This window comes from Taudactylus pleione, unplaced genomic scaffold (genome assembly GCF_031769625.1).
Source record: "Taudactylus pleione unplaced genomic scaffold, aTauple2 ptg000116l, whole genome shotgun sequence".
NCBI lineage: Eukaryota > Metazoa > Chordata > Amphibia > Anura > Myobatrachidae > Taudactylus > Taudactylus pleione.
In genome coordinates this window covers 25280217-25306205 of record NW_028284518.1, presented here as the reverse complement: position 1 = coordinate 25306205, position 25989 = coordinate 25280217, and the positions used below count along the sequence as shown (strand labels likewise).

General features: G+C 44.6%; 1 protein-coding gene across 5 annotated transcripts in view; it reads right to left on the bottom strand.

The window, feature by feature from the left end:
- PIGN (phosphatidylinositol glycan anchor biosynthesis class N) overlaps window positions 1–25989 on the bottom strand; it is a 491207-nt gene that overhangs the window by 374138 nt on the left and 91080 nt on the right. For all 5 annotated transcript variants that reach the window (XM_088471817.1, XM_088471818.1, XM_088471815.1 and 2 more), the window contains 2 exons: window positions 8441–8565; window positions 1939–2069 (listed from right to left, as the gene is read on the bottom strand). In XM_088471817.1, coding sequence (XP_088327943.1) covers window positions 1939–2069; window positions 8441–8565 — 256 coding nt within the window. The remainder of the gene's footprint in view (window positions 1–1938; window positions 2070–8440; window positions 8566–25989) is intronic.

Here is a 25989-nt window from a genome sequence, read left to right as displayed (position 1 = left end):
TATATTGTTACAACTTGTATTTTTGGAATCTGTATATAATACCAACAGACGGGATCCAGGCGGTCAGAATTCCTATGCCTAGATCCCAACAGGGTTAACATACCGACACTTGGTGGTCGGTATTCTAACCCTCCCCCTCTCCATACCTTAACCCTCCCTCCCTGGTGCCTGTACCTAACCTTCCCCCCAGTGCCTAAACCTAACCTCCCCCTCCCCGCACCCTAAGTCTAACCCTCCCCCTGCAGTGCCTAACCCTAACCCTCCCCATAGTGCCTAACCCTAACCCCGAAATCTAACCCTCCCCCCACCCAGCTACTTACCTTCGGCATCCCGGCGGTCAGGATGCCGGCGCGGGGATTCTGACCGGCATTGGTACTCTATCACCGGTAAGGTAAGCGTCGGCATCCAGACCGCCGGGATGATGAACGCATATCGTATTTTTCTTCTTTTTTTGTACAGATTTGTTTATTGTATTTTACATTGTTTGTTTTATGGTCTACATCCCTGATATGTTCTTTCCCTTCCCCACCCTTCTTTTTGTTCTGTATCCTTTCCCCTTTTATTTTGAAAAATGTAAATGAAAATTATTGATGATAAAAAAAAAGAAACCACCACTGGGTGATCATGAAAAAGTCAACCAAGTGCATCATATTAGGTTTGATATAGAGTTGGACATTTGCCTTTTTGCAGAGCGAATCTTTACATTTTTACACACCGCACATGCCCCTGGAGTAGTGCATACGTAAGAATGGGTGATGCAAGCCTGAATCAATGATCAGGGTATAGTGAAATACTTTTATTTCCAGTAAAAAAAAAAATTATTTCCCTATAGTGGCAGAGATAATTTTTTTCTCTTTTAAATATTATGGGGTGTTTTGTATACATGTTACATTCTGATGTTATGTTTTTGTCTCAATTATGTTTTGCGATGTTACCAAATCTCTGTAGTCTGTGCTGCTTTTTTTTCTGCTTAATTGTATTACTTTGATGTTTGAGTTTTGTTTTGTTTTTATTTACTTTTTTCATTATTATTATTATTATTATTATTAGTGTATTATGTTGTTTGCGTTTGAAAATTAATAAAAAACCACTCAATTTAAAAAAAAAAAAAAAGAATGGGTTATGCAAAGGCATATACGCACTTCAATCACATCTCCACTTGCAAGTGAGTAGCGTTCCCGCTAGGCTGTTTTGGCAGGGCGTCACGCCCTGCCCGATTTCAAAAGGGCAGAATATTCCCTGTCCCCCTTGGCGGGGCCCTGCTAAAACAGCCTGCCAGGTGCCGATCCCACCCACTGGCCGCAGTGTCCTGCAGGTGGGGAAAATTGCAGTATAGAGATTAGTGCCGGCGAATGGATGCCGGACACATGTGCCCGGCATGTATTCACAGACACATGACCGCTTGGGGGGGCGGCCCAGCATGTCCGTAAATGCCGGGCACGGCCCCAAGAGTGCCCTTTCTCTAGGTCCACCGCCAGACCTAGAGTGAACACTAACTGAGGAGATGTAACTGGGCTTAAACAGGAATGTCAGCAGAATTTCAGGCTATGCAGAGTTGGACAGAAGATTAAATACACCTATTTCCTGAAGTATCATTTGCACCAATTATAGTAGAAAAGTAATCATACAGATAGGTGTGGGCACACTGCACCCAACTCTGCATGCGGACGAATATACACATTTATATCCCTGCTTACAATGCTTGAGGGATTTTGGATGACTTGCATTCAATCTCTGTATTAGGCCCATTTGTGTGGGTTTTTTTTTTAATTTGATTTACCATAAAAAAATAAAAAGAATAAAATATCATGCAGATAACGCATTACTTATTTAAAAGATAACGTCCACGTGACATGTCCACTTTAACAAACGAATAATTTAGAAAATAGCAGAAAATGGTGTAAGGAATAATATGCATCCATACACACAGCTACTCACCCCAGTCTGTCATGCCGTGGTCAGAGGTGAAGATGAAAGCGGTTCTATCATCATTTCCATAAAAGTCTTCAATAAAGGTTACCATGTCTTTGACTCCTTCATCAACTTTCTTCACATTTTCTTTGTACTCGCTTTTAGGGAATGGATGAGAAATGTACTTATTGAAATGATGAGCAGATAAGAAATGAAAAAACACAAAAGTGCAATAGGTTCCTTTTCACATACACATTTGGAGAAAAAAAGCTAGATATTAATTTTTTGTCTCGTGGTGAGATCTGACAATGTCTGAAGACAAGAGTGACCTTCATGTCACATCCATTCGCATGAGTCTACAATTTCATTCTACAAACAATATTGCTAACTCTCTAGGGATACTAACTCTTCATGTTGTAGGTCTGATGAGAAAACAACTGATTGTACAGGCAGAGTTTGCAATGTGTGTGCTTATCTGTCTGTAGTAACATAAAAAGTTTACATTCATTTACATACTGTATGTGAACTATATGAGCGGGACATTTATGAAAAATATGACTGATGTGACTGGCCAAATACTGTCTGTAAAGCGCTGCGGAATATGTGTGCGCTATATAAATAACTGCTAATAAATAAAATAAAAATGGCAGATATGAATATTTGTTGTTAGAAATAGCATACCAAATCAGATTCTAACTATAATTTTCTAGTAATGTTTAGAAAAGAAGAGTGAATTTCTGATTGGTAATTATGGGTAACAGAAAACCGAAATTGTGGGCCTGTTGTCGCAAATGCGCCATGTACCTTTTCTTCAATGCCCATATAGTGTATTTATGTTTACTTTATGGATGGGACAACACCACACCTAGGGGCCTATTTATCAAGCTTTTTTTTTACTAAAGTTATGTAGAAAATGCTAGCCTAGCCTCTGCATAATTAGTACTGCTATGTACTAAAAGCACAATAGATGCAGTCAATATCCCGATAGTCGGTATGCTGGTGCTTAAAATGCCGTTGCCGGAATCTCGATACCTGTCAGAATCCCGGCACCGGCATCCCGACCGACGACATCCCAACGGTAAGTACTGGGGTCAGGGTTAGGCACTAGGGGAAGGGTTATTGTTAGAGTGCAGGGAGAGGGAGGTTAGGTGTAGCACTAGGGGTGGAGGTTAGGTATAGCTCCAGAGAGGAAATGTTAGGGGTAGAGAGTGGGGGAAGGTCATGATACTTACCGTCAAGTGTTCTCTACTCACAGTATGTGGGCGTAGCCCCCGCTGTACAGAGCCGATATTACATATGTATGTGCAAACACATCTGTAGGTGGAGATCCACTAGAGACAGATCTAGTTATTGATTATACTGAAGGAGTGGACCACACAAGGGAAGTGGTGATCCACCGGAGGCAGCAGACGAAACAGAGTACTGAATAACTCTTAACCCTGAATACTATTGATACAGCTATGAAAACTGCAGGAAAGGCTGGGTATACGATATGACAGCGCTAGAAGCTGTAGCAGTGGAGAGTACTGGAAAGTGACCTGGGAGTTGGAGATAGCTTGCCTTAGGACACCTGCGTTACAGTTTGACAGGTGTACCACCCCAGTCAAACTCCCCACCTGCCACTGTAAATAGGGCACCCTAATTCTCTACAGGCTGCACTGGTCAGGTGGTGAGAATAGCGGACTTAGTTGGTGGAGAAAGCATCATGTGACATGGCCAAGATTGTGGCGCACAAGCTGAGGCAGTGTGGAAAAAGATGCAGCAGGAACGCTACCCACATGGCTGACTGAAGGGGTGGGCAGTAAGGGAAGCTTGTGATGGCCCATCAGGTTCACAATGGCAGCAAAGCGGCACCAACATGTCAGGTACCTGAGTCTAACAGGGCATTGTGTGACATCTGTAAAGTAGTGGTATGATATACATGTCACTGTGTGGCAATCTGGGGTCTGAGACCCACATAGGATGGTTATTATTTATTTTTCTGTATTTTAAATATTTTTTTTTTATTGCGATTATATATTTAGAATGATGGACATCATTTTTTTAATACAAGCTAGGTTCATATATATTAATATAAAATTGTACACCTAAAAATATTAGTTGAGAATACCCATAAAGGGGTAACTGCAATTTTATTTTATTAATTACTTCCATCTTTTACTCATCTGTGGCGGCGGCCGGCTTACGTTACCCCATGATCACTCAGCTGGCCGATGGGATCGCAGATGTTCCAATGCTGTGTCCTCGGATGCAGCTCGGATCAATAATGCATGCAGGAGGCATGAACCCTCATGCTGCATTACCATATTCATGCTATCGCAGCTGCTACCATATTAGCAAGGGATGCAGTCAGGAAGCAGACGGTCGAAATGCCGACCGCCGGTTTCCCGACTGTCTAATCCCGGCAGGGGTCTAATGATAGGCGTCGAGTTCCCGATGCCTGTCATCTTACCTACGCCAGGAGCCCAACGCCTGACATATCAATCGAAGGTAAGCTGGGCACCGGGTGCGGACAGCCACGCGGGGGGGGGGGTTAGGTTAGGCACCCCCCCCAGGAGGGTTAGGTTTAGGCTAGGAAAAGGGGGGTTATGGTTAGGCACCCCCGGAGGGAGGTTAAGGTTAGGCAACCCCCCAGGAGACTTAGGTTAGGCTGCAGGCACTTGGGGGGGAGATTAGGCTTAGGCACCCCTAAGGGAGGATTAGGGTTGGGGGGGGGGGTTAGGTTAGTAAATAGTTAGAATACTTAGCTGTCGGGATCTTCACTGCCGGTCTTCCAGCATCGGGATTTGAACATGCATCCAGCGGTATTTCATAATGATCCCATTAGCAACTGCGATAGCAAATGTGTCCGCAGCTGAATCACCCCCTAACACCTGCTTCCTGTCTGCACTATAGTGAGCACTTCTCCAGCAAAACCGCACCCTGTAATTGTAAAGTATCTCTAATTGCCTGAAATAATTTTTGAGAAACATCCATCTACTTCCAAAGCTGGGTATACACTATACAATGTATGTACACAGCAGCAATGTGCTGTAATAATACATTGCGTGAGCCGTATACAATGCGTAACCCAGTCAGGGCTGCCATCGAAATTCTGGAGCCCGAGAAAACAGACAAGTCCCCCCCCAGGTGTTTCTGCAACTCCAGCCCCACAGTGTCTCCCCAGTACCAGCCAGTCCACCTTCTGTTTCTGCCAGCCAGCCCCCTTCTTTCTCTGCCATCCAGCCCCCTTCTGTCTCTGCCAGCCAGCCCCCCTTCTGTCTCTGCCAGCTAGCCAGCTAGGGTAAGAGATATCCTAGTTTCGGCCCTGACATGACACTTACCTTCTTCTCTTCTGGCTGGCATGGCCTTATCCCCCACACGCCGCAGCTCTTCTACCTTTCAGCGGCATAACGTCACGCGTGCACCGGTTCACAAAAAAGAAAAATCTTTATTCCACAACGGTACAAGTGCGCCCCCTGTCACTAGTCACTGCATTGCACGGGGGTACTAGTGGCTGGGGAGCAGGCGGTAGGAATGGGAGGGAGGGCTGGCGGTAGGAGCGGGACACTCAGAGAGGGAGGGCTGTCTGAGTGTATGGGCCCAGGACTAGAGTCCCGGCAATCCTCCCCCCTGATGACGGCTCTGGACCCAGTGTATGATAGCTCAATGTTTCGTTACATACTGAATAGTGTTCAATCTAGCACCCTGCACCTGTTAAAACCCATGCAGTTCCTTTTTCCTCCCTGGGGTGTCACTCTCTGCTCTGGTGCTTCTAGCACACAAATTGCTGAATCTCAGCAGTTTGTTGCATCAGCTGAGTGTGCTGGTAGCAACAGAGCAGATAGCAATACTCCAGCAGGATAGAGGAACTGCACCAGGTTGTGACAGGTGCACGGTGCTAGAATTAAGACTGCTGCATGTAATAGCACAGTGTTGTTCATTGAATTGTCCCATCTACAGTGGCTATAACGAGTTCGTGCTCTGTGTGCTGCAAACTCCTCTGAATGGGCCTGACTCAGCATAATGGATGTAATTGGGAATTTGCAAGTAGGATAATACCCCTTTTCCACCTAAAATCCGGGTCTGACCCGGAGTTGGAACAAAGTTCCTATCCGAATCAGACTCGGAATTTTGCCGGCGCCGACTCGGAATATTCCCGAGTCAGCGCCGCTCACACCGCAGTCGGGTCTGCATAGACCCGGCTTTTGCGGAGTGAAAGTGGTCGCTTGGAGATGACGTCATCTCCAAGCGCCACTGAAGCCGGACCAATCGACCGGCTAGCAGCACACTCCAGGTCATCGTGACCCGGAGTGCGCTGTTCTCACAGCAGGGTTTCACGGGCTAAGCCCGTGTTAAACCCTGCTAGTTACCTGGGTTGGATTGCCGGGTCACTCGACCCGGCGATGCAACTCTCTCCCCTTTTACACCAGGGAGCTGCCCGGGTTAACCCTTCATAAACCCGGGTTTTAGCTCCGATGTAAAAGGGGTATTAGTGTGCTGTGGGCTTGTGAATGCAATTACAGGCTTATCAGAGGTGAGTGCACGCATCGATCCAGCACAATTCAGCCCAATCTCCTGCAAAAAGGATAGGACTAGTGCATATGCACACAGACAGCAATGACGCATACTTTCATAAATGGATGTGGTGGTGTGGCTGCATGGATGTGGCCAATTCTGAACACAAGCGGATATCCACATTTATTTATGAGCATGCAACGTGGCAATTTGCAGGTCACTCTGAATCAGGCCCAGTTTGGTAAGTAGACCTCTGTGTTTCCAGTTGCTCATTTAACTTCAATCTGGACTAGGGTATGAGATGAATAAACTCGCTCACATTTTGGATAGAAGTATTCACCCTTGCATGGTTGTTTAGAAGTGCATACATAGCACAACATGTACAGCGGGTGGCATTATCAATCACAGAACACATGCTGACTGTAATTCACTTAAGACAAATGTCTAAAATGAAAGCACTGAGTATTAGGCAAAGAAATAATTAATACAATTAGTACAGTAATATTAATATTGTAGTGTTAGAGTACTACTGTAATACATCTATCTTAAAATAGATTTCAAGAAAATGAAAAGCTATAATGTGATTCCTCCTTTCTTTTGTTAGACTACAGTATATTCTTTACAAATTATAAAACAAATTCCTATGTGGTTAAAGTCACAGCCCGGCGTCTCGGATATAGATTAAGTGGTGTTTCGCTGCATCTGCAGCCCGCTACGCTACAGCACTTGGCGCAGCTCACTCGCGTCAGGCATCTTGCACGGTATGGCATATGGAGTCTAGGTGCACTTTCAGACAGTATCTTTGAAAAACAAAAACCTTGCACAGCTCAGACATCTCCCCTGATCTTGCCCACATGGTGAGGTCTCAGTTACACAAAGTGTTTAAAAGTAATTACACAGTTTTTTCTCTCCTTTGCAGCCAACTATAGTCTACTCACTGAATTACAAACTTAAATGCAATGCAAATTCAAAAGCAAATAAAGTCCCTGCACTGAACCAGATCAAATTCACAGATGTCAATATATTTATCAATATAGTGTAGGTGTCACACACTGGTTATAGCAAAGGCCAAGGGTATATAAATTAGATTCAAATTACTCCTTATACATATATATCTGTGCATTCATTAAAAGTGCAATAAAATAAAGCAATATTTCATCTGTCACTACCATTAAATCACTGTAATTGACATACTAAATCAGGATGTCAGCACCAATATCCGTCAAGTAAAACCATTGATTAACAGTTTACTCGTCTGATTATGTTCATGAGAGCAGACATTTGAAGCCAATAACAAGCCAGTAACACTGACAGAAATCTCATTTAGCATCAGATAAACATGAGAGGAATCCATATGCCAGGATGGAATGCCAGGTATGTTATCGCAACTTGTAGCGTGATTCTGGAAAATTATTTCATTACATGGTTATGGAATTAAATTATTTTAATTACTAAAAAAAAAAAAAAGGTTTTAAATTGGAACTGCCGATAATGGAGCATCACTTTTTGACTGCTTCATGCAGGTAAAATAACATAAGTGAATAAATGTAAACATACTAAGCAAAATTATATATATACACTGTAGATTTTTTTTATGATGTTTATGAAGTGTGTTCAGGTGTGCAGATCTTTCATATCACAATATACTTCAACATAGGAACCCTAATTATAAATATTGCATGTATATTCTGTATTACTCCTGTAGACATGATCCAATAACTGGACAACTAAAACTCACAACAGATTAGTCTGGTTTATTAACTCATTACCTTGCAGTGTTGGACTTTGAATGACAAATATTTCACAGAATATGAAAAATTTTTAGTGCATGACCAGCAATTGCAAAGTAACTACAGCAAGTTGCAGAAAGGTTGCGATTTCATATGCCATTACAGTCTGCAGATGGATGCATTTATAGAACTGGCAACACACAGCTTATACGGTTCATAAACTTGCTATGTTTTCCAGGTTACTACCTCACAGCAGAAAGCACACACGTTAATGAGTTTCACTGAATGTGGCAAGTACATACCTTGAACCTGGCCTATGTGCATGCCCATTGGTATCCAGCCCAAGAAGATGAAGGAAAAACACTACTTTCTCCTCATTCAGCTTTCTTAACAGTGTTTGGTTGCTGTGAGCTGATCCGAAGAAATTCTAATAAAAAAATGGTCCTGTGTTGCACCATTACTTTGATAAAAACAACTTTGCAACATAACAATTCAAAGATAGAAATTTTAAAAAACACATCAATGCTATATAAAAAGTAATTGCAAAAGTCATTACAGTACGCCTGTAACATATACAGGACTAAAGGGTGAAGTGTGGATGCACAAAGCCAGCTTTTTTAATAAGATGAAAAGAAAACATTTTACAGGTTTTCTGCAAACAAATAACTAGGCTTTTATGAATACCAATGAAAACTTTAGTCAATGACCTAGGTGCACATCAATAATCTCTTACTTTTACATTCCCTACAATATAATATAGTGATTTCATATACAAATCATGATATTTTTGCTTACCCAATACATAACGAAAAAATACTTAAAAGAAAAAAAATTATACAATAAGCAACAAAAGTGTGTGTATGTATGTATCTGTGTGTTCTTTATGCATGGCCAGAGTTTTAAACCTAGCGCCACCAAATTTTGCATGGTGGTGTAGTTTGACCAGAATTTGGTTTTTGGCTATGTTTGAAGTTTGTCAGGGCCATGAAGGTCTACACAGTGCCTACCTAGAATGCCGTGGAGTCTCTGATTTGAAGTTTTTATTTAAGCAAATTTGCTCAGGATGTCTTCCAGTCCCTAAAACTGCAATAATCTGAAGGCACATGCTGATATGTACCAGTGGGGGGCAGGCAGAGCTCCAACAGAAGAGCAGTGAGTCAGAGGATCAACTGTCACACTGCACCTGCACTGATCGTTACTAATTTTCTTCAAGTACATTCTCATATGCCATGGTCTCCAATGTTGGTCTGCACAGATTTCTGCATGGCAATAATTTCTGTTCTGCAATGATTTCTGAAACCACAGTGATTGGAGAAGCTATACTGATTTCTGTTCTGTAAATGAAGGCTGCAGTAATAAATATTGGCTCAAGTCAGAGAAAATTCCATATGTTCATGATATTTTGGAAGGAAAAAAAATTATGGGTGGCAATTTTTGGGAGGTTGCAAATCACTGAATCTATCAATGGAAAAATAGCCCAGAAAATTGCCAGAAAACTTTGTTTAGTGGTCTAAATACCGGGGATAATGCCAAGTACCACTGGCCTCTCCCAGATCCTCTTTGACAGTAAATACCAAAATAATTTAAATAAATAAATTGGGGCCCCCTAATCAATAATAGTACTTTCTGTGTCCGTTTTCTTAAAAATAATGTGTGCCATCTTATCTATATAAATATCTGTGCCTCCATTATATGGTACTTTGCTGTTAAAGGGACAACCTGTTATGGGTCTAGTTTTTTTATACGCAGATAATGATCTCTGGTGCTTTCCTGGGGCAAGAAAATGGCAGGTGATCCGCTGTTCTACCTGGCTCCACCTCATTAGATATGTTAACAGTAATTCGGTACTTTTGCTGTTAACAATTGTTCTCCAGTAGTTCCTATTTTTGCACTGTGGTGTTTGTTAGAATGAAGGGATCATCAAAAATTTCAGATGTGCCCCAGGCAGTGAGGGAGGCTGTGGCATTTCTCCAGCAGAAGGGCAATTTGAGCAGAGTCAGGATGTGCCGAACCTACATGCGACCAAGTTATACTTTGAAACAAAGGTTTTCTAGAAGTGCAACGCTAAAACATGTAGGCTAATGTGAACCTGAAAGTGGGGAATTGGTTTGAGGACAGCTGCAACCCCCTTTGTCAGCCAAATCATACAAAAAAACAGCAATACAAGGTAGTCACTTTTACAACTAAGTACCATTATAGTTTCCCCCTTATAGTTTCAATGCGAGTTTCACACTTTCAAATTACATCTCCCCATAAACACGAGTGTGCCTAACCATAAGCGGAGGAGGAAACGTATAAAGAGAGACACTGTGGGAATGTGGCCTGACTAGACACTGAAGTAGAAGTGTTCCATAGAGTTCTCCCTGCTCAGCCACTATCGGAGCATTTTTGAGGTCTCCCGTGCCCCAAGTACATATCTTAAGTGTCTCCAACCCACCTTCAATCCAAGGACCATTTTGGCTGCCTCCTGAAGTGTCTGGACACCAGTTTCCACTGCGGCCTAGTTCGGTGCCTGAAGCCGTGGGCTCGATTTACGAGACCGTGCGGCTTTCAGCTTACCCACCCAGCCTATTGTCCTGCTGCTCCCGCCGCCAGAAGCGGCAGGCAGCAAGATCCTGCTGCACCTTTATTGGTACCCCGTGGCTCCTGACGGCTGGACCCGGCAACCAACTTGGAAACCCCTCTGTGGCTTCTCAGAGAGCTGACAGCTGCTTATTTCATTGTGACCCGACAAGAAGGTCGCTTAGGATTTAATTTGCCCAGCTCTATCTCACACACACAAACACTGGGTATTTGTATTCCTATTGCTGCTGTGCTTTGCAGCCACCACAGTTTTACAGTGCTCACTGCACACTACCCCACCCCGCTCACACTTACAGGGTGCTGCTCTATGGAAGTATCCTAACAGGAATCATTCTATTCAACCCTGACCTCCTGCAAACCTTGTGGATGCTGCCCTGCTTATTACATACACAGCTATTACATACACCACGTGGCTGAGGGTACCGCCACTTATTTCCCACTGAACTACCCTGATCTACTTATTCTGCCTGCTCCTGTTACATGCAACGGATGTTCTGATGTGTAATTTACATGATTTTGCCTCAACCCCATTTGGTCTGTTGTGGCCCTGGTGTGAAGATGTGACTTTCTACCTCCAACTACCTCTAATGTGCATATTCCTTAGCCACCCGTGTTCACTGTAGCAGATTACGCAAACTTCAGTCAGCCTTCAGCTGTAACTTTGAAGACTTTGTTAACCCAAAACCACCACGCTCCAGAGGAGATAGGTGAAAATCGAATCCTTCTTGACGGAAATCTCTGGGCAAGATGATACCTCAGCTAATGACTCAGATTCTCAATCCACTAGATCTATTTCTTATGGAGATGTCAAGACTATAAAGGAAACAATGTAATCTATGTTACAACAACAAGCTGAGACATTTGCCACCAGTGTTAAAGAACTGAAAGATCAGGCAAATGAGCACAGGCTAGGTGAGGCCTTCCAGGATATACAGGGGTATTCAATTTGGAGCAAAAAGGTCGGAATCGGCGATAAATTATCGCCGATGACGTCATTTTCGCCGATTTTAATTATCCCCGTATTCAATTTCAAAGACTTTTCGCAGGTTCGAAAAGTCTTTGAAAAAAAAAAACGGGGATAACTTTTCACCACTGAATAGGTGGCGAAAAAAAGTGCAGAATTGGGGTTTAGGGGTGCAGGCTTAAAAAAAGTAGCCTGCACCCCTGGGAATGACATTTTAAAAATGACTGTCAAAAAAAAAGTTTAAAAAAAAAAAAAAATAGGGACAACCCAAAAAATTAATAAAAAAATTGGGGTGAAAAAAAAAAAAGGAAAAAAGTGTTTATAAATAGGGAAATAGGTTCAGGGCTATTCTGCAAGTATGCGGCAAGTGTTTTCTAGAATAGGCTATTTGCGGCAGGTGCATTTTTGCAGAATTTTTGAAAAATTACTTTAGGGACATAAAAATATGCTAGTACCCATTTTCATGTACCCCAAATTTGATGGGACCACTTAAAAAAAACGAAAAAAATATGAGATATGGTAAGAACTTACCCTTGTTATCTATTTCTACGAAGTCCATAGGGATCCACAGGATACCTTGGGGTATAGGCGATGGCGGCAGACATCCAGGCACCACAGAGTTAAATTTTCAGCCTCCCAGGATGCACTGGGGTCCCTCTCCTATGCCCCGCCCCCGAGCCTCAGGCCACTCAGTTTCGTAACAAGCCATAGGCCGGAGCAGGAGCAAAAAAGAGAGAGAAGACAGTCTGGAACACACAAGAATCACATTCTCACCAGAAGGAGACGGAGAAACCGGTGACCAGATCAAAGCCCATCTGCAGTACAGGTGCGACAGGGCGGGAGTCCTGTGGAACCCTATGGACTTCGTAGAAATAGAGATAACAAGGGTAAGTTCTTACCATATCTCATATTTTCTACTTCAGGGTCCATAGGGTATCCACAGGATACCTTGGGGATGTCCCAAAGCAGTATCCTTTAAGGGTGGGGACGCTCCTGTGCTGTAAGGAGAATCCGCCGCCGAAAGGAAGCATCCGGAGAGGCGAAGGTATCAAAAGCATAATACCTTACAAAAATATGGACAGATGACCACGTGGCTGCCAATCACCGCTGAGGCGCCACGTCGAGCTGCCCACGAAGGACCCACAGACCTAGTGGAAGAGCTTTAATAGAGGATGGAACAGGAAGACCTGTGAATCCATCCTGCCAAAGTTAGCGTAGTGGCAGGCCAACCCTTTTTATGGAAATCAGAAAGGACAAAACCGAGAGTCTGATTTCCTAAATGGACTGGTACGGTCAACTTAAATTCTTAGCGCCCGTACCACAGCCAAATAGGCCTCACCAGCAGACAGGACTGGGGAAGTAAAGGCAAGCACTGCCCTGTTCCTAGGAAAGATGAGAAAAAGGGAGGTCTACATGACAGAGCCTCCCATTCTGAGATCCTACTGGCCAAATTAAGAGCCAGAAGGAATACAGTCCTAGCCGTAAGCCATTTGAAATCCACTGAGCCCAGTGGATCAAATGGCGGTCCTCAGAGAGCCCTAAGGACCACAGCCAAATCCCAAGGAGCCACAGGTGGAACAAAGGGATGCTGAATATAACGTACACCCTGCACAAAGGTGCAGACATCAGGAAGAGTAGCAATCCTACACTGAAACCATACTAACAGGGCACAAACCTGCACCTTCAGGTAAGCAAGGCGAAGACCGTTATCTAAGCCCACCTGTAGGAAAGCCAACCTGTGGATCTCCGGAATACCCGAGGAGCCTAGCCTCTAGGGCGACACCTGAAAGAAAGTATACCATACCTAATGGTAAATTCTTGCAGATAAAAACTTCCGAGCTCTTAGCATGGACAGAGCCCCTGTTAACTATAGAGCTGGAAAAACTCCTAGACCTTAAGTGGGCAGTCTCCACCGCCACACCGTCAAGGACAGACAACCCAGGTCTGGGTATCAGCCAGGATCCTGAGACAACAGGTCCGGGCGTAGAGGCAACAGCTTCGGAGTGTTAACTGAGAGGCTCCGAAGATCTGAGTAATAGTGCCATCTGGCCTACGCTGGAGCTATCAGCAGGAGCGTGCCTCCTTCTTGCTATTACTGGAGGAAGAAGGGATAACGGAGGGACGAGGTACACAACTTGGAAGGTCCACTGGACCTACCTACGTCTATCAGAAGAGTCTCATCTCTGAAAGGCTCCACTTGTTCACCAGAAGATTGAACACCTCCTGATAAAGAGGACATTTCCCTGAATGCACGTCTTGACGGCTGAGAAAGCCTGCTTTCCATCTGAGGATTCCTGAATGAACACTGCCGATGACGGCAGGGATATAGCCTTCCACCCAAGCCAGAATTCGGGACACCACTGTTAGTGTCGCCTGACTTCGGGAACCTCCTAGGTGGCTTACATAAGCCATCATGATGGCGTTGTCACACTGTACCTGCACGGTATTTCCGTGGAGGACCTGTCCTGCATGCTGGAGAACCTTGAATACTGCTCAGAGTTCTCAGATGTTTATGGGAAGCGCAAAAACTACTGGTGTCCACCTGCCCTGGAACAAGTGTGGACCCGTCACTGCTTCCCAGCCACGGATACTGGCGTCCGTCGTCAGAAGGACCCTGTCCGCAATCCCAAAGGGGGTGCCCCTTGTTTAGGTGAGCTTTCTGCAGCCACCAGGCCAGAGAGAGACAAACCTCCGGGGAAAGCCTATTGACTTTATCCTATGGGGCAACCCATCCCATCCGGAGAGGATCAAATTCTTTAGAGTGAAGCTGGGTACTCCACCATGTCGAACAGCGACATCCTGGAACCCAGGAACCACATTGCCAAGTGAATAGACACTCGGCGACTCTGCATTACAGGCAAAGGTACGCAGTTGCCTGCAGAGATCTTTTCCTCAATCACAAAGATCCTCAGATGTTGGGATATGGAGCATCCTCTGTGAAGAATCAGAGAGGACCATTTCCAGTTTATCAGTCAGCCCTAACGTAGCAACACAGATATTGTCCATTGCATATGGCACTGAAGTATCTCTGGAGACCGTGGTAACAACAGGAGGTCACTCGGATAGGGTAACAAGCGGACCCCCTGCATCCGCAGGTGGGCTGCCATAACTACCATGACCCTGGTAAACCGTGAGGCGCGGAGGCCAGACCAAGGGGCAATGCCAGAAACTGGAAACGCTTATCGACCACTGCAAACCTGAGGAAAACACTGGTGTGCTAAGATAAGAGGGATATTCAGGTAGTCACCCTGAATATATCCAACGACACCACAAAATTCCCAGGCTCCATTGAAAGATGGAATGCAGGGTCCCTCTCCCGAACCGAGGAACCCTTAAGAATTTGTTGAAGGATTCGAGGTTGAGAATGTCCTGGTAAGCCCCATTGGGTGTCTGTACCAGAAAGAGGATGGAGTAATACCTCGTTCCCCTTTGGGGCAACGGAATAGGTACTATAACTCCTGCCTGGAGCATAGAGTGTAACACCCTCAAAAATTACAGGGCCTTGTCCTGAATTGACAGAAGACCTGTAACGAAAAACCGTCTGGGAGGCTTTTACCGGGAAGAGAGGACATACCTTCAAGAAAATACTTCTCTTACCCCAGTGTCCGTGGTGGTCAGACACCAGCACTGGGCGAACTGGAGAAGACGGCCTCCAACTCTGCGGGCTCCCGAGAGGAGGCCAGTCCCGTGAGGCTGAAGGCTTATAGTCCAACTTGGGAGTAGGACGTCTTGTACTCTAAGCCTGTTCTTATGGCTGAGCAGATTTCCTGGCTACTGACTGTCTTGGAAAGCTGTATTTTAGACTTACCCTGGCCTCACAGGGCCGAAAAGACAAAGTCCCAGACCCTGATGGGACTGTAGCCGATGGCAGACACGCAGACGTAGCTGCTGCCTGCAGGGCCACAATTGCGTCCAGACGAGGGCCAAACAGGACTTGTCCCGTAAATGGCAAAGCATTCCAAATGGAATCTGCGTCCGCTTTCCAAGAGCGCAACCACAGGGAGCGGCAAGCCGCTACTGCTGCCGAGGAGATTCTGGAAAGGAGTAGGCTATATGTAAGACCGTCTCATTATGAACGTGGCAAAGTCTCTGAGAATTTGCCACTATCCACCTGCTCTGCTGGAGAGTCAGTGTGCAGAGATCCAGTTACCTACTCAGTGTTCCATGGCTCTGGCCCCCGAGCACACGGCCATAGCCGGCCTGGAAGCCCCTCCAGCAAGGGAATATTGGATTTTAGATATATTTGCACCTTGCAATCTGGAACCTCTTTCAAAGAGGACCTGGAGGGCATGGGCAACGTAGCACTCCTCACTAGGCGTGTAACATGAGAATCTACCCGTAAAGGTAACTCCCATTCGGAAATGTAATTATCCGCAAAAAGGGTATGCAAAAGGTCAACCGTTTTTGAGGCTGGAACCGCTTACCCGGAATTTCCACGCCTCCTCTAAATGATCCACCTGACCAGATAGAGGAATTACAGTGGCAACACCCTTATCCTTAAAGAAGGCATATTTGGATTTAGCCACGGGGGATATGTAATAACCAAAGCCGCACGGACTGCCCGTAGAAGGCCAGGTATATAGACTTTAGACCCAGACTACGCCTCCTTTGCACTAAGGGGCTCGTGTCTGAAAAAGTCAATAATGTCACCGTCATCAGACGTCATGTCTTTACCCGTCTGAGACCCGAAAGGCCGTTTAGAAGGCCGAAATGGTGACTCCCCCTGTAAAACGTCCATCAGGTGCTATACCATTTGGACAATAAATTCAACCACACAGGCTCCTGCGAGACCTGGGGGGGCGAAAAGCAGGATACACTGGGGTACCATCAACTGTCCAGGGACCCCTGCATGTGATGAGACCACCACAGGCTGCGATAACCCCTATGGGGAAACGCAGGGGGCGTTGCCCACAAAGGCTGTAAGCATCTTAGCCAGCCGAGGGCGGTCCCCTTTTTTTGTGCAGGCACAGTGACAGAAATGGGGCGTGATATATAATACAACATGCCCTCCATAAACCCTCAGCGTCTACATATCCCTCCGCTAACTGCACATGATATCAGTACATTATAGCTGGAAGAGGATATCCTCGTTCACTTTCCGACATGAGGAGTGTGAACGGAGCGTATGTGACCTCCCACACAGAAAAACCACGTTTACTGTGAGGTAATAAACACCCTGCAACACCGCACCGCAAGGGCTGTAGCAGAAGAACAGGGATAGGAAAAGGCTGACAGTCAGAAATGAAAGTACAGGCAAACAGCGCTAGCATTTAAGTCACATACAATGCACAGATAACATCCTGCATTACAAGCACTGCGATCAACTACACAGACCAGAGCCTGGTAGGAAACAGTGCTGCATACACTGACCTTAATTGAAGGAGAGGTATGCGGGGGACCCGGACCGCAATGGCATCTGTATCAGCTTCCAGCAGCGTTTGCCATCCCCAGCACATGTAGTGAGAAAATGGCCACCGAGGAGCAGAGAGAAGGCAGGGCCCGGGGGAGGAGCGCTGACACAGCCCGCTCAGACCGCTGTGGAATGGCACTGTGCAGCGGGGGAGACGCCGGCTGTGAGACAGGGAAGGCGTTCTCCCCTGGCGTGCTATTAACCCCTGGGACGCCGCGCTGTACCGCACATGCTGCGGCCCGCTGTCCCTGGTGGTCTAGTGGAAGGCGCAGGATCAGTACCTGGCCCCACGCGCAGCCGGTCCCCAGGGAGCCCCCTGCCTGGGGACCAAACAGGACTGTGTTACCGGCGGGTGCCCACCGCGGGACCCCGCCGCTTACCTTGTTCCCCGTGCATCCGGCCACAGTCCAGGTAGCCGGGGATCACCGCTAGCTGTGACCCCAGCTACCTACCAGCATCTCCGGATCGGTACCGGCGTTCTGGTACTGGCGGGGTGTAGGAGTGACAGCATGGACGTCAATACAGACTGTCCTATGCTGGAGCACTCTAGTTGTGCAGCCACAGCTGCGAAGAAATATTCAGGGGCCTTAAAAAGACCCCCCTCTGTACGGTGCGACTGGTCCGGCCAGGCACCTACGAAAACTGAGTGGCCTGAGGCTCGGGGGCGGGGTATAGGAGGGACCCCAGTGCATCCTGGGAGGCTGAAAATTTTACTCTGTGGTGCCTGGATGTCTGCCGCCATCGCCTATACCCCAAGGTATCCTGTGGATACCCTATGGACCCTGAAGTAGAAAATAACCTAAGTGCTATTCTGCATCGCTTCTTCAATGTCAGTAAAAAAAAACCTGCTGCGGCTATTTAAAACCCCGACTTTCATTTGCAGGCTAAAACGGGGGTCCCCATAGTGATCCCCCATGTTTTGCCAGCTTTAGGGGGGGTCCTACAATTTATTCCAGGTAAATCCCTTTTTTTTCGCCAATCCTATTTTGCCGGCTCCCATTTTTGTAGCTTTTAAATTGAATAAGGGGATAAAGCAGGCGTGCGCCCAATACTTTATCTCAGGAAAGCTCCGATGTGGAGTGAAAAGTCCAGCATGGACTTTTTGCTCCCATATTGAATACCCCTCATAGTCCATCTCAAGGACCATACTGACCAGCACTCCAAAACCAATCAGCAACTCTGGAACAGAGTGGATGACTAAAGCTGGGCATCCACTATATAATTTTCTGTCAGATATATGTCCAATCTGGCTGGTTGGAATGAAAACCTGGTAATGTATGGAAGCAAATGACAGTCGATCATATGGTTTTAAACACTGAAAAAACAAAAAAAATTGTTCAAATTGGTTAAATTTGTGTGTTTTAACCAATTTGTCTTTACTGAGCTTTGTTTCTGAAACACTACCTGCTCTTGTCCACTTTCCACCCAAATCCGGCTCATTAGTGATAGAACGAGCCTGGATCCAACCAGAGATAACCTATCTACTCATGCTAGAGCAGTCATCTTCAGTTGCCTCAATTATCCCAAGAAGGAGGATCTCCGGATGGCTTTTCGGAGAAAGGAAAATTGTGATATGGGAATGCCATCACTTATATCTCTTCAAGGAATTTTCAGCTGAGGTGGCTAAGGCTAGGAGAGAATTCTCCCCCATTTGCACGACATTTATGAAAAACAACAGAAGTTTTGCCTTAATCTTTCCTGCCCGACTGCGTATTTTCTTGGATAAAGGCTTCAAGGACATTCTTTTGTTTGAGGAAGCCAAACTTTATCTACAAGAAGAGGTGGAGGAGTCAATGGCACTAGAGATTACTTTAGTCATGTTTAATTAGAATGTTTTTCTTTTTATATGCCATTTGTTCCTTATGTTTCTTGTCCTTTCCTTATCCTCCTGTTTGATTTGTTGCATTCTATGTCCTGTCTCCGCAGAGTCAGTTCCTCGTTCACAACAGTTGTCATTTATTTTGGAATGTATACCTTATGCCCTGTAATTCTCAGGTAGGCTGGTCAGCTCTGATCTTCAACCCTTTGTTTGATGGTTTTGGCACATCTACAATTCCGCCAAGGTATCCAAAATGACCCCTCTGAAGATTTGTACTTTTAATGTGAGCTGGTGATCGCTATTATTGTTGGAGGAACCTTGGGACACTAACCGTGAGGATTGTGCCGGTGACAGTGTGTATGAGTGTCCAGGACTCATAATCTACCGACCTTATGTTACCATCTGACATCCAAGCGTGGCGGTGAGACGGTTCCAGAGGCTTGCCACCTAATCTGGTTATATGCTGTTCTTTTTTATATATGGAAAATAAAGACAGTCCTAGAGGCTTACAACCCAAAATGGTTACATGCTTTTTTTAATATGGAAAATGTGAGTGCATTGTACAAATTAATCCAAATGTTCTCCTACAAGTCTGCACAATCACCTTTTACCTTTGAATTCTTTTTGGGTTTCCGTACCTTGGAGGAACATTGCACCAGAGAAGAGAATCACATAGAGGATATGGATTATATTGTACTTACTTTTAAGTAATAATATATGTGACTTATAGGTGTTGGAACCTCACACCTTATAACTTTTCTACACTGGTGTATATCCTGTACTTCTATATATTTTTAATTAGAGCCAGTTAGGCAATCATTTTTATGTCTACTTTTAATGTGGGAATTAACTACACGGCTAAACGTACAAAGATCCCTACGTATGTATATAAAATTGATGTAGATATAGCTATGCTATAGGATACACGACTTACGGATGCCGAACATGAGAATCTGGCTAAATTTCGCTCTAAGGGGTGATTCAGCAGAGGACGCAGGAGCTATAACAGCTGCTAACATGTTAGCTGCTGCAATAGCTGTAATATGGTAATGCAGCAGGAGGCGTCACACCTCCTGCATGCATTACTTATCCGAGCTGTGTCCAAGGATGCTGCATCGGATAATCTGCAATCACATCGGCCGCCTGAGACCCATGAGGTCTCTTACGTGCACTGCTGAAGCAGGGCCTAAGGTCCTAGCTTATTCCTCATTGCTGATTTTCATTCCAAGGTTGGGGATCCGAATGGCCGCTATTTAATTTTAGATGCCACTCTTAATACTCAGCATATTATTTTGTGTTCATTATATGCCCCGAATCATTATTTTCTAGAACAATTGTAAAATGCTTATGTGCTTTAAGATTATAATAAGCAGGGAGTTTAATGCTGTTGCTTCAGCTGACCTAGATTGTTGTGGCTTGACCTCCAAACGCTCTAACACTTCACAAATAGGTATTCATTATGTTAGTGAAGAGTTGCATCTAATGAATCTTTGGAGAGCTACGAATTCCTTTTTGGCACACATACAACTGTGTCTCAGCTCCCCACGGGGCAATGTCCCGTATAGATTACCTCCTCGTTTCCACCACATTAATACCATCCATTGGCAAAATACACATAGAGCCGGTCTTTCTTTCAGACCACGTTATGGCTTAGCTTACCATTGAAAATACTACCCAGCGGGGGACACTGACAGTAGAGGTTCCCCACATACCTAGCTACCGCCAAACAATTTCACTCATCCCTGCTTACTGAGTGGTAGGATTATCTTCATAATAATTTGGCACATCAATATGACCCACTTTTATTTTGGCAAGCTGCAAAAATGGTTCTGGAGGGACATATTGTATATTAGTAGCCATAATGCTTCAATTTCTCACTTTACCTTAAAACTAAGGAATCTCTATCCACTGCTTTTTAGATCAAACTGAAAACCCCTTTAACAATCTTGTCTCTCAAGAGGCACCTCTTCCAGGTACTGGTTTTACATGTATGGGAATAAATCAGGTAGACTACTCTCCCACAACCTCCAAGGTCAATGCCTCCTGGCTACTATTGCTGCTCTGAGAAATTCAGCGGGGACCCTATAGATTAGTGGCCCCAATATTATCCAAACCTCTACTGAGTTTTATACTACCCTATACTCTTAAGAGTCTATACCTTTAGATAGCAAAAAAGAATTCTGGTACTCTATTCGCCTACATCAATTTACTTTTATACTGGTGGATGCCCTAACTGCTCCCATAACTGAGGATGAAGTAAAACAAGTCATTATGGGGTCTATTTACTACATCGTTCACGAGGACCAGAAGGGCTTCGTCTGAGGTCTCCATTCTGTGACGAATGTGCACAAAGTGCTGACACTTATGCAGCATTTTCAGACATGGGGATCTAGCTCCCTGGGTCTAGTTATCACCCTGGGTCTAGTTATCATTAGATGCAGAAAAAGCTTTTGACATGGTCACATGGGTACATCTGTTTGACACCCTTGAGAGGTTTGGGTTCCTGGATGTCTAATTAAACTTACTAAAGTCTCTATACTTTAACCCTTACACCCACATTTTGGTCAATGGACATTTGTCCCAGCCCTTTATGATACAATGAGGGACGAAAAAATGTCTGCCCCTTGTCTCCTCTACTCTTTGACCTAGCCCTTGAGCCTTTGGCTATATCATTACATATTTGACACAATTATTCTAGAGTAGACTATGAATAGGCTCTAATTATCAATTTAGTTTATTTGCAGAGTATAAAATTATGATAAATCTGAACATTCTGCGGAGCATTACAATTGTCTTCCTGTACCGCTATCTCTTCTACCTCTAAATTAGTGTCTGATAAAATTAAATATTTGAGAATTTATTTACCCAGCTCCCTTCGGAGTCTATATGCAGCCATCTATACTGCGGCTTTGGTCTTCATTGAGAAACTTATTTCCAATTGGTTACATCTCCCCTATAGTTACTTGGCAGAAATGCAGTAATTAATTCAGTGATTTTCCCAAATTAAAATACATCATGCAAATGCTTCCCATTAGATTGACTGCTCCTGATTTGCGTTAATGTGTACAGTGGTTCCTTAGATTAATGTGGCAAGGTAAAAAAAACTTTATACAGGCCTTCAGAAATTAACCAGAGGTAAATCGCTTGAAGGTATGGGCTTCCTGGATATTGCAGCTTTTCAACACGGTGCCTTGTTTCACTATATCGTGGCATGGCTACTGGATAGCCCTACGTTTAACAAACTAGCACGAGAGAACTTTTCACACCTTATTCCCCGGGAACCCTGTTACAAATGCCCAGATCTAAACTCCATCAGACTATTCTTCAAAAATTAATTTTCCGCAACACTTATTAGTTGTGGATCGCAATGAATAGAAATCAAGGCTGCCCATGTTTTACGAAATATGTCACAATTGGGGAAACTGCCTTCCTGAGATGGAGAGATGCAGGGATAGCTAAAATACAAGATGTTTTTGATCCTGGTGGAGTCCTCTAATCATTTCAGCAATTACAGACTATCTTTTTCGTGTATTTGCAGCTCAGACATAATTTACTACTACAAATCACACCCTACCCCTATCCGAAACCTTGGAATTATTACTTAATTTTCTCAAAACCAACCCTTATAAAATCAAATATGCGTGTTCCTGCTGGTCGTTGGTCGTGTGATCTCAGAAAGATCACGACCAATCTTTCACGATTTGGCACACATCGTTCCGTGTGTATGCACGATGAGCGATTTTATGGACAATGAACAATTTGTTGTCACCTTTCCTGGCCACTCCCCTCCACCGAGTGTTTCTATTAATCATTTTTAATATTTATTTTTCACAGCATTATGTCAAGCGAAAAAGAGCGCGAGTTTCTCATTGGCTTCCTCGAGACTTATGATCGCAAATGTCTATGGAAAGTAAAGTCCCGCGACTATTGTAACAAACAGAAGAAGGTGGCTGCGTATGAGGAGCTAGTGGAATATAGTAAGCTATTCCACACTGAAGCGTGCCCTAAATGGGTGAAAGCAAAGATACAGAATGTCTGCACAGTGTATTTAAAAGAATTCAAAAAGATCAAGGACTAGCGGGCTTCTGAAACAGGGGCAGAGGTAATCTACAATCGACCCGATTCGATTAAGCCACAAACAAGAACCCGAAAGACCTTCACGATGTCTACTGGTGGATAATGTAGCAGAAGAGGACACTCAAGAAGTGGGTGAACAGTCTTCATTAGATGTGGTAAGTACAGACACAGGGTCTGATTCACCACGGAACGCAATATAGCGTACGCATGCAGTTCAGTGCAATAGTATGCTAATCCATAGCGATCGCAATGCCGCCGCAGCACTACATAAGGACTTTGACTGTACCTTACACGCACATCCATAATGGTTAGCAAGACTGCGAAAACATTGGTACAATCAAGTACCATCGGATCCATACGCAGTTAAGGCAGGTCAGACCTCACTCAGGAATTGCTTACTTCAGCGCACAATATAAGGCCTCAGACTGCATAGGGTATCGCAGTGGCTAATTTATGCAAGCCCATGCAACAGCGTTGAAATGCGCTGGTACGCCTGCGTTCGGCCAGCCACCCCCCTGTCACCACTCACAAACGGCCTTCCTGTCAATCACTGCGATGGGTCTGCGTAGTCACTGCAATCGCAGTCCCAATCGCAATGACTGGTTCACACACATGCACTGCAATGCATAACGCAACAATTGGCTAAAGTGAGTATAAGCAACTACGTTCCTTGCTGAATCAGACCTACAGTGCATACACACCATGTCAAATGTTTTAAATGTAATTAAGTCTATTTTTCATTCCCCAATTGTTCGTTGTAGACAGTTATACTACCATGGTACTGCCCCCACTCCATTAAAATAGGCCAGGTATTGCTCCCTGACCTCTTTAGCCCGCACAGTTCCCTTCATTTCCCAAACTACAGGTGCTGACACTGAGGGCAACTAAACTATTTCCTCCAGTTGGTCTGGGTCATCTAGCATAGCTGTGCCTGAAGTCCTTTGTTGGGAGGTTGTGCATCTGATGAAGTTGAGCAGCACACAGCATGCCAAGACAATCCAATCAATTTTGTCCACACGTAGATTGATAGCCGTGTGGAAAATTCTGAATCAGTTGTTCAGGATGCCAAAGGCGTTCTCAACAATCCGCCGTGCCCTGGATAGCCTGTAATTATAGATGCGCTTTTCTTTGGTCAGGTCCCTTTGCGCATATGGCTTCATTAAGTGTTCAAGAAGTGCGAATGCCTCGTCAGCAACAAATAGAAAACTGAGCCCGTGTTTCATTTCCTCCACGGTCTGCAATTTTAGGGCATTGGAGGTGAGCTTTTCGTAGAAAAGTGATTTTTCAAAGACCTGCCAGCCGAAGCATGGCCATTTTTTCCAACAACCACAAAGATGAACTCGTAGTTGGTATTCACCACCACCATTAGAATAATGCTGAAAAAGCCCTTATAATTGTAGTAATTAGAGCTGCTTTTTGTAGGTGGGGTTATACGGATATGCTTTCTGTCAATGGCTCCCCCGCAGTTTGGAAAGTTCCAATGCCTCTCAAATTCATCATCGATGGCTATCCACTCCTCCACCATTGACTAAAACTATAATAAAAAAAACATAACATGATATTTACGCATAACCCCGGAAATGCCCGCTGCAACCGAAAGTGAGGGAGAATCGACCATGCAGCCTTAAAAAAGGAGATACCACTGCAAGGCAACAAGCTACCCCACACACTCCTCAACTGTACTACAGCAAGTGGAACAGGTTCTCCAAAAACCAGCAGATCATTTTGATCATTTGGCCACCAAAATTGCCAGTTCTATTCAAATCATGAAGTCTGATCAGCAGTACAATTTTGAAAGGATCATGTACGAGAGCATTCTAAAGGGTAAATTAGACCGGCTGACCATGAAACACAGCTCACTGATGAGTCTCTGGGCCAGCCAACTGCCCAGCCACTACAAGTTATTGGTCCCACCCCATCACACCCTACTTCCCAACACACTTACCCTACCCCCAACCCACTTAAACTCCCACAGCCTCAGAGGCCGTATACAGAGCCATGTTGGAGGCAGACAAGGAGCTTCCAGAGTTTTTGAATTTCTGAATACATACCCAAAATGTATATATTTTAACACAAATTATCAACAAGTTTTATTTCTCCCAATAGCTACTCTATGGTATATGGTGGTGATGACGCTGATTGGACACGGTCACTAAACACATGGCATAAGAACAGATTGTTGGAAGCCGGGGGCTACAATCTGGACTTATGCCATATGTTTCTTGACCTACTCAATACGGCGACTGACCCACCATATATCATAGAGCAGCCTAGCTATTGGGACAGATAAAACTTGTTGATAGTGCAGTTTTAATATTGTTATAAAATGCTATTTTAAAGTAAGCAGCCTTGTTGGTTTCCTAGTAAAGAAAATGCAGCCATGTGGGTTGACTAGTTTACCAAATGCAGCCTTTACATTATGCGTGCAAAAATAAAACCCATTTTCTTGCACTAGAAAAACATGTGTAGTGTTTTTACTTAGCCTAAAATATTGGTACTTCAGCACATTCACATGGTTTTGCAGGTTTCAGGAATGATGTTCTGCAAAGCCTGGGGGGAGATGAGGGTCCCAAACTTCAGGTCTTGAAGTGACCTTCCTGTATTCAGGAACCTCAGGGTAGCAATCAGCCTCTTCTCAGCAGAGATGGAACTCCACATATTTGTATTCTGCCTCCGGATATCGGGGGTCACCAGAAGCAGCAACTCCTGGAAAGTGGCATCATCCATACACAGGTAGTTGAGGCAATCATCCGGTTTGTTCTCCATAATTTCCATCAGCAGCGGCATGTGGGAGCGAGTGTCCCTCCTCATCAGCCACTCCTTCGCCAAGCAGGAACTCATCCTCCTCCTTTCCTGATCCCTCTCAGCTCAACTTCATATAACCAGAGGCTAGCAGAAATTTATAGTGATAGTAATCCATCACCACAGAATACAGGATAGAATGCAGGATAAACACACTTTGTTAAAGGCAAGCCAAAAACAAAGCAGAGCACAATAG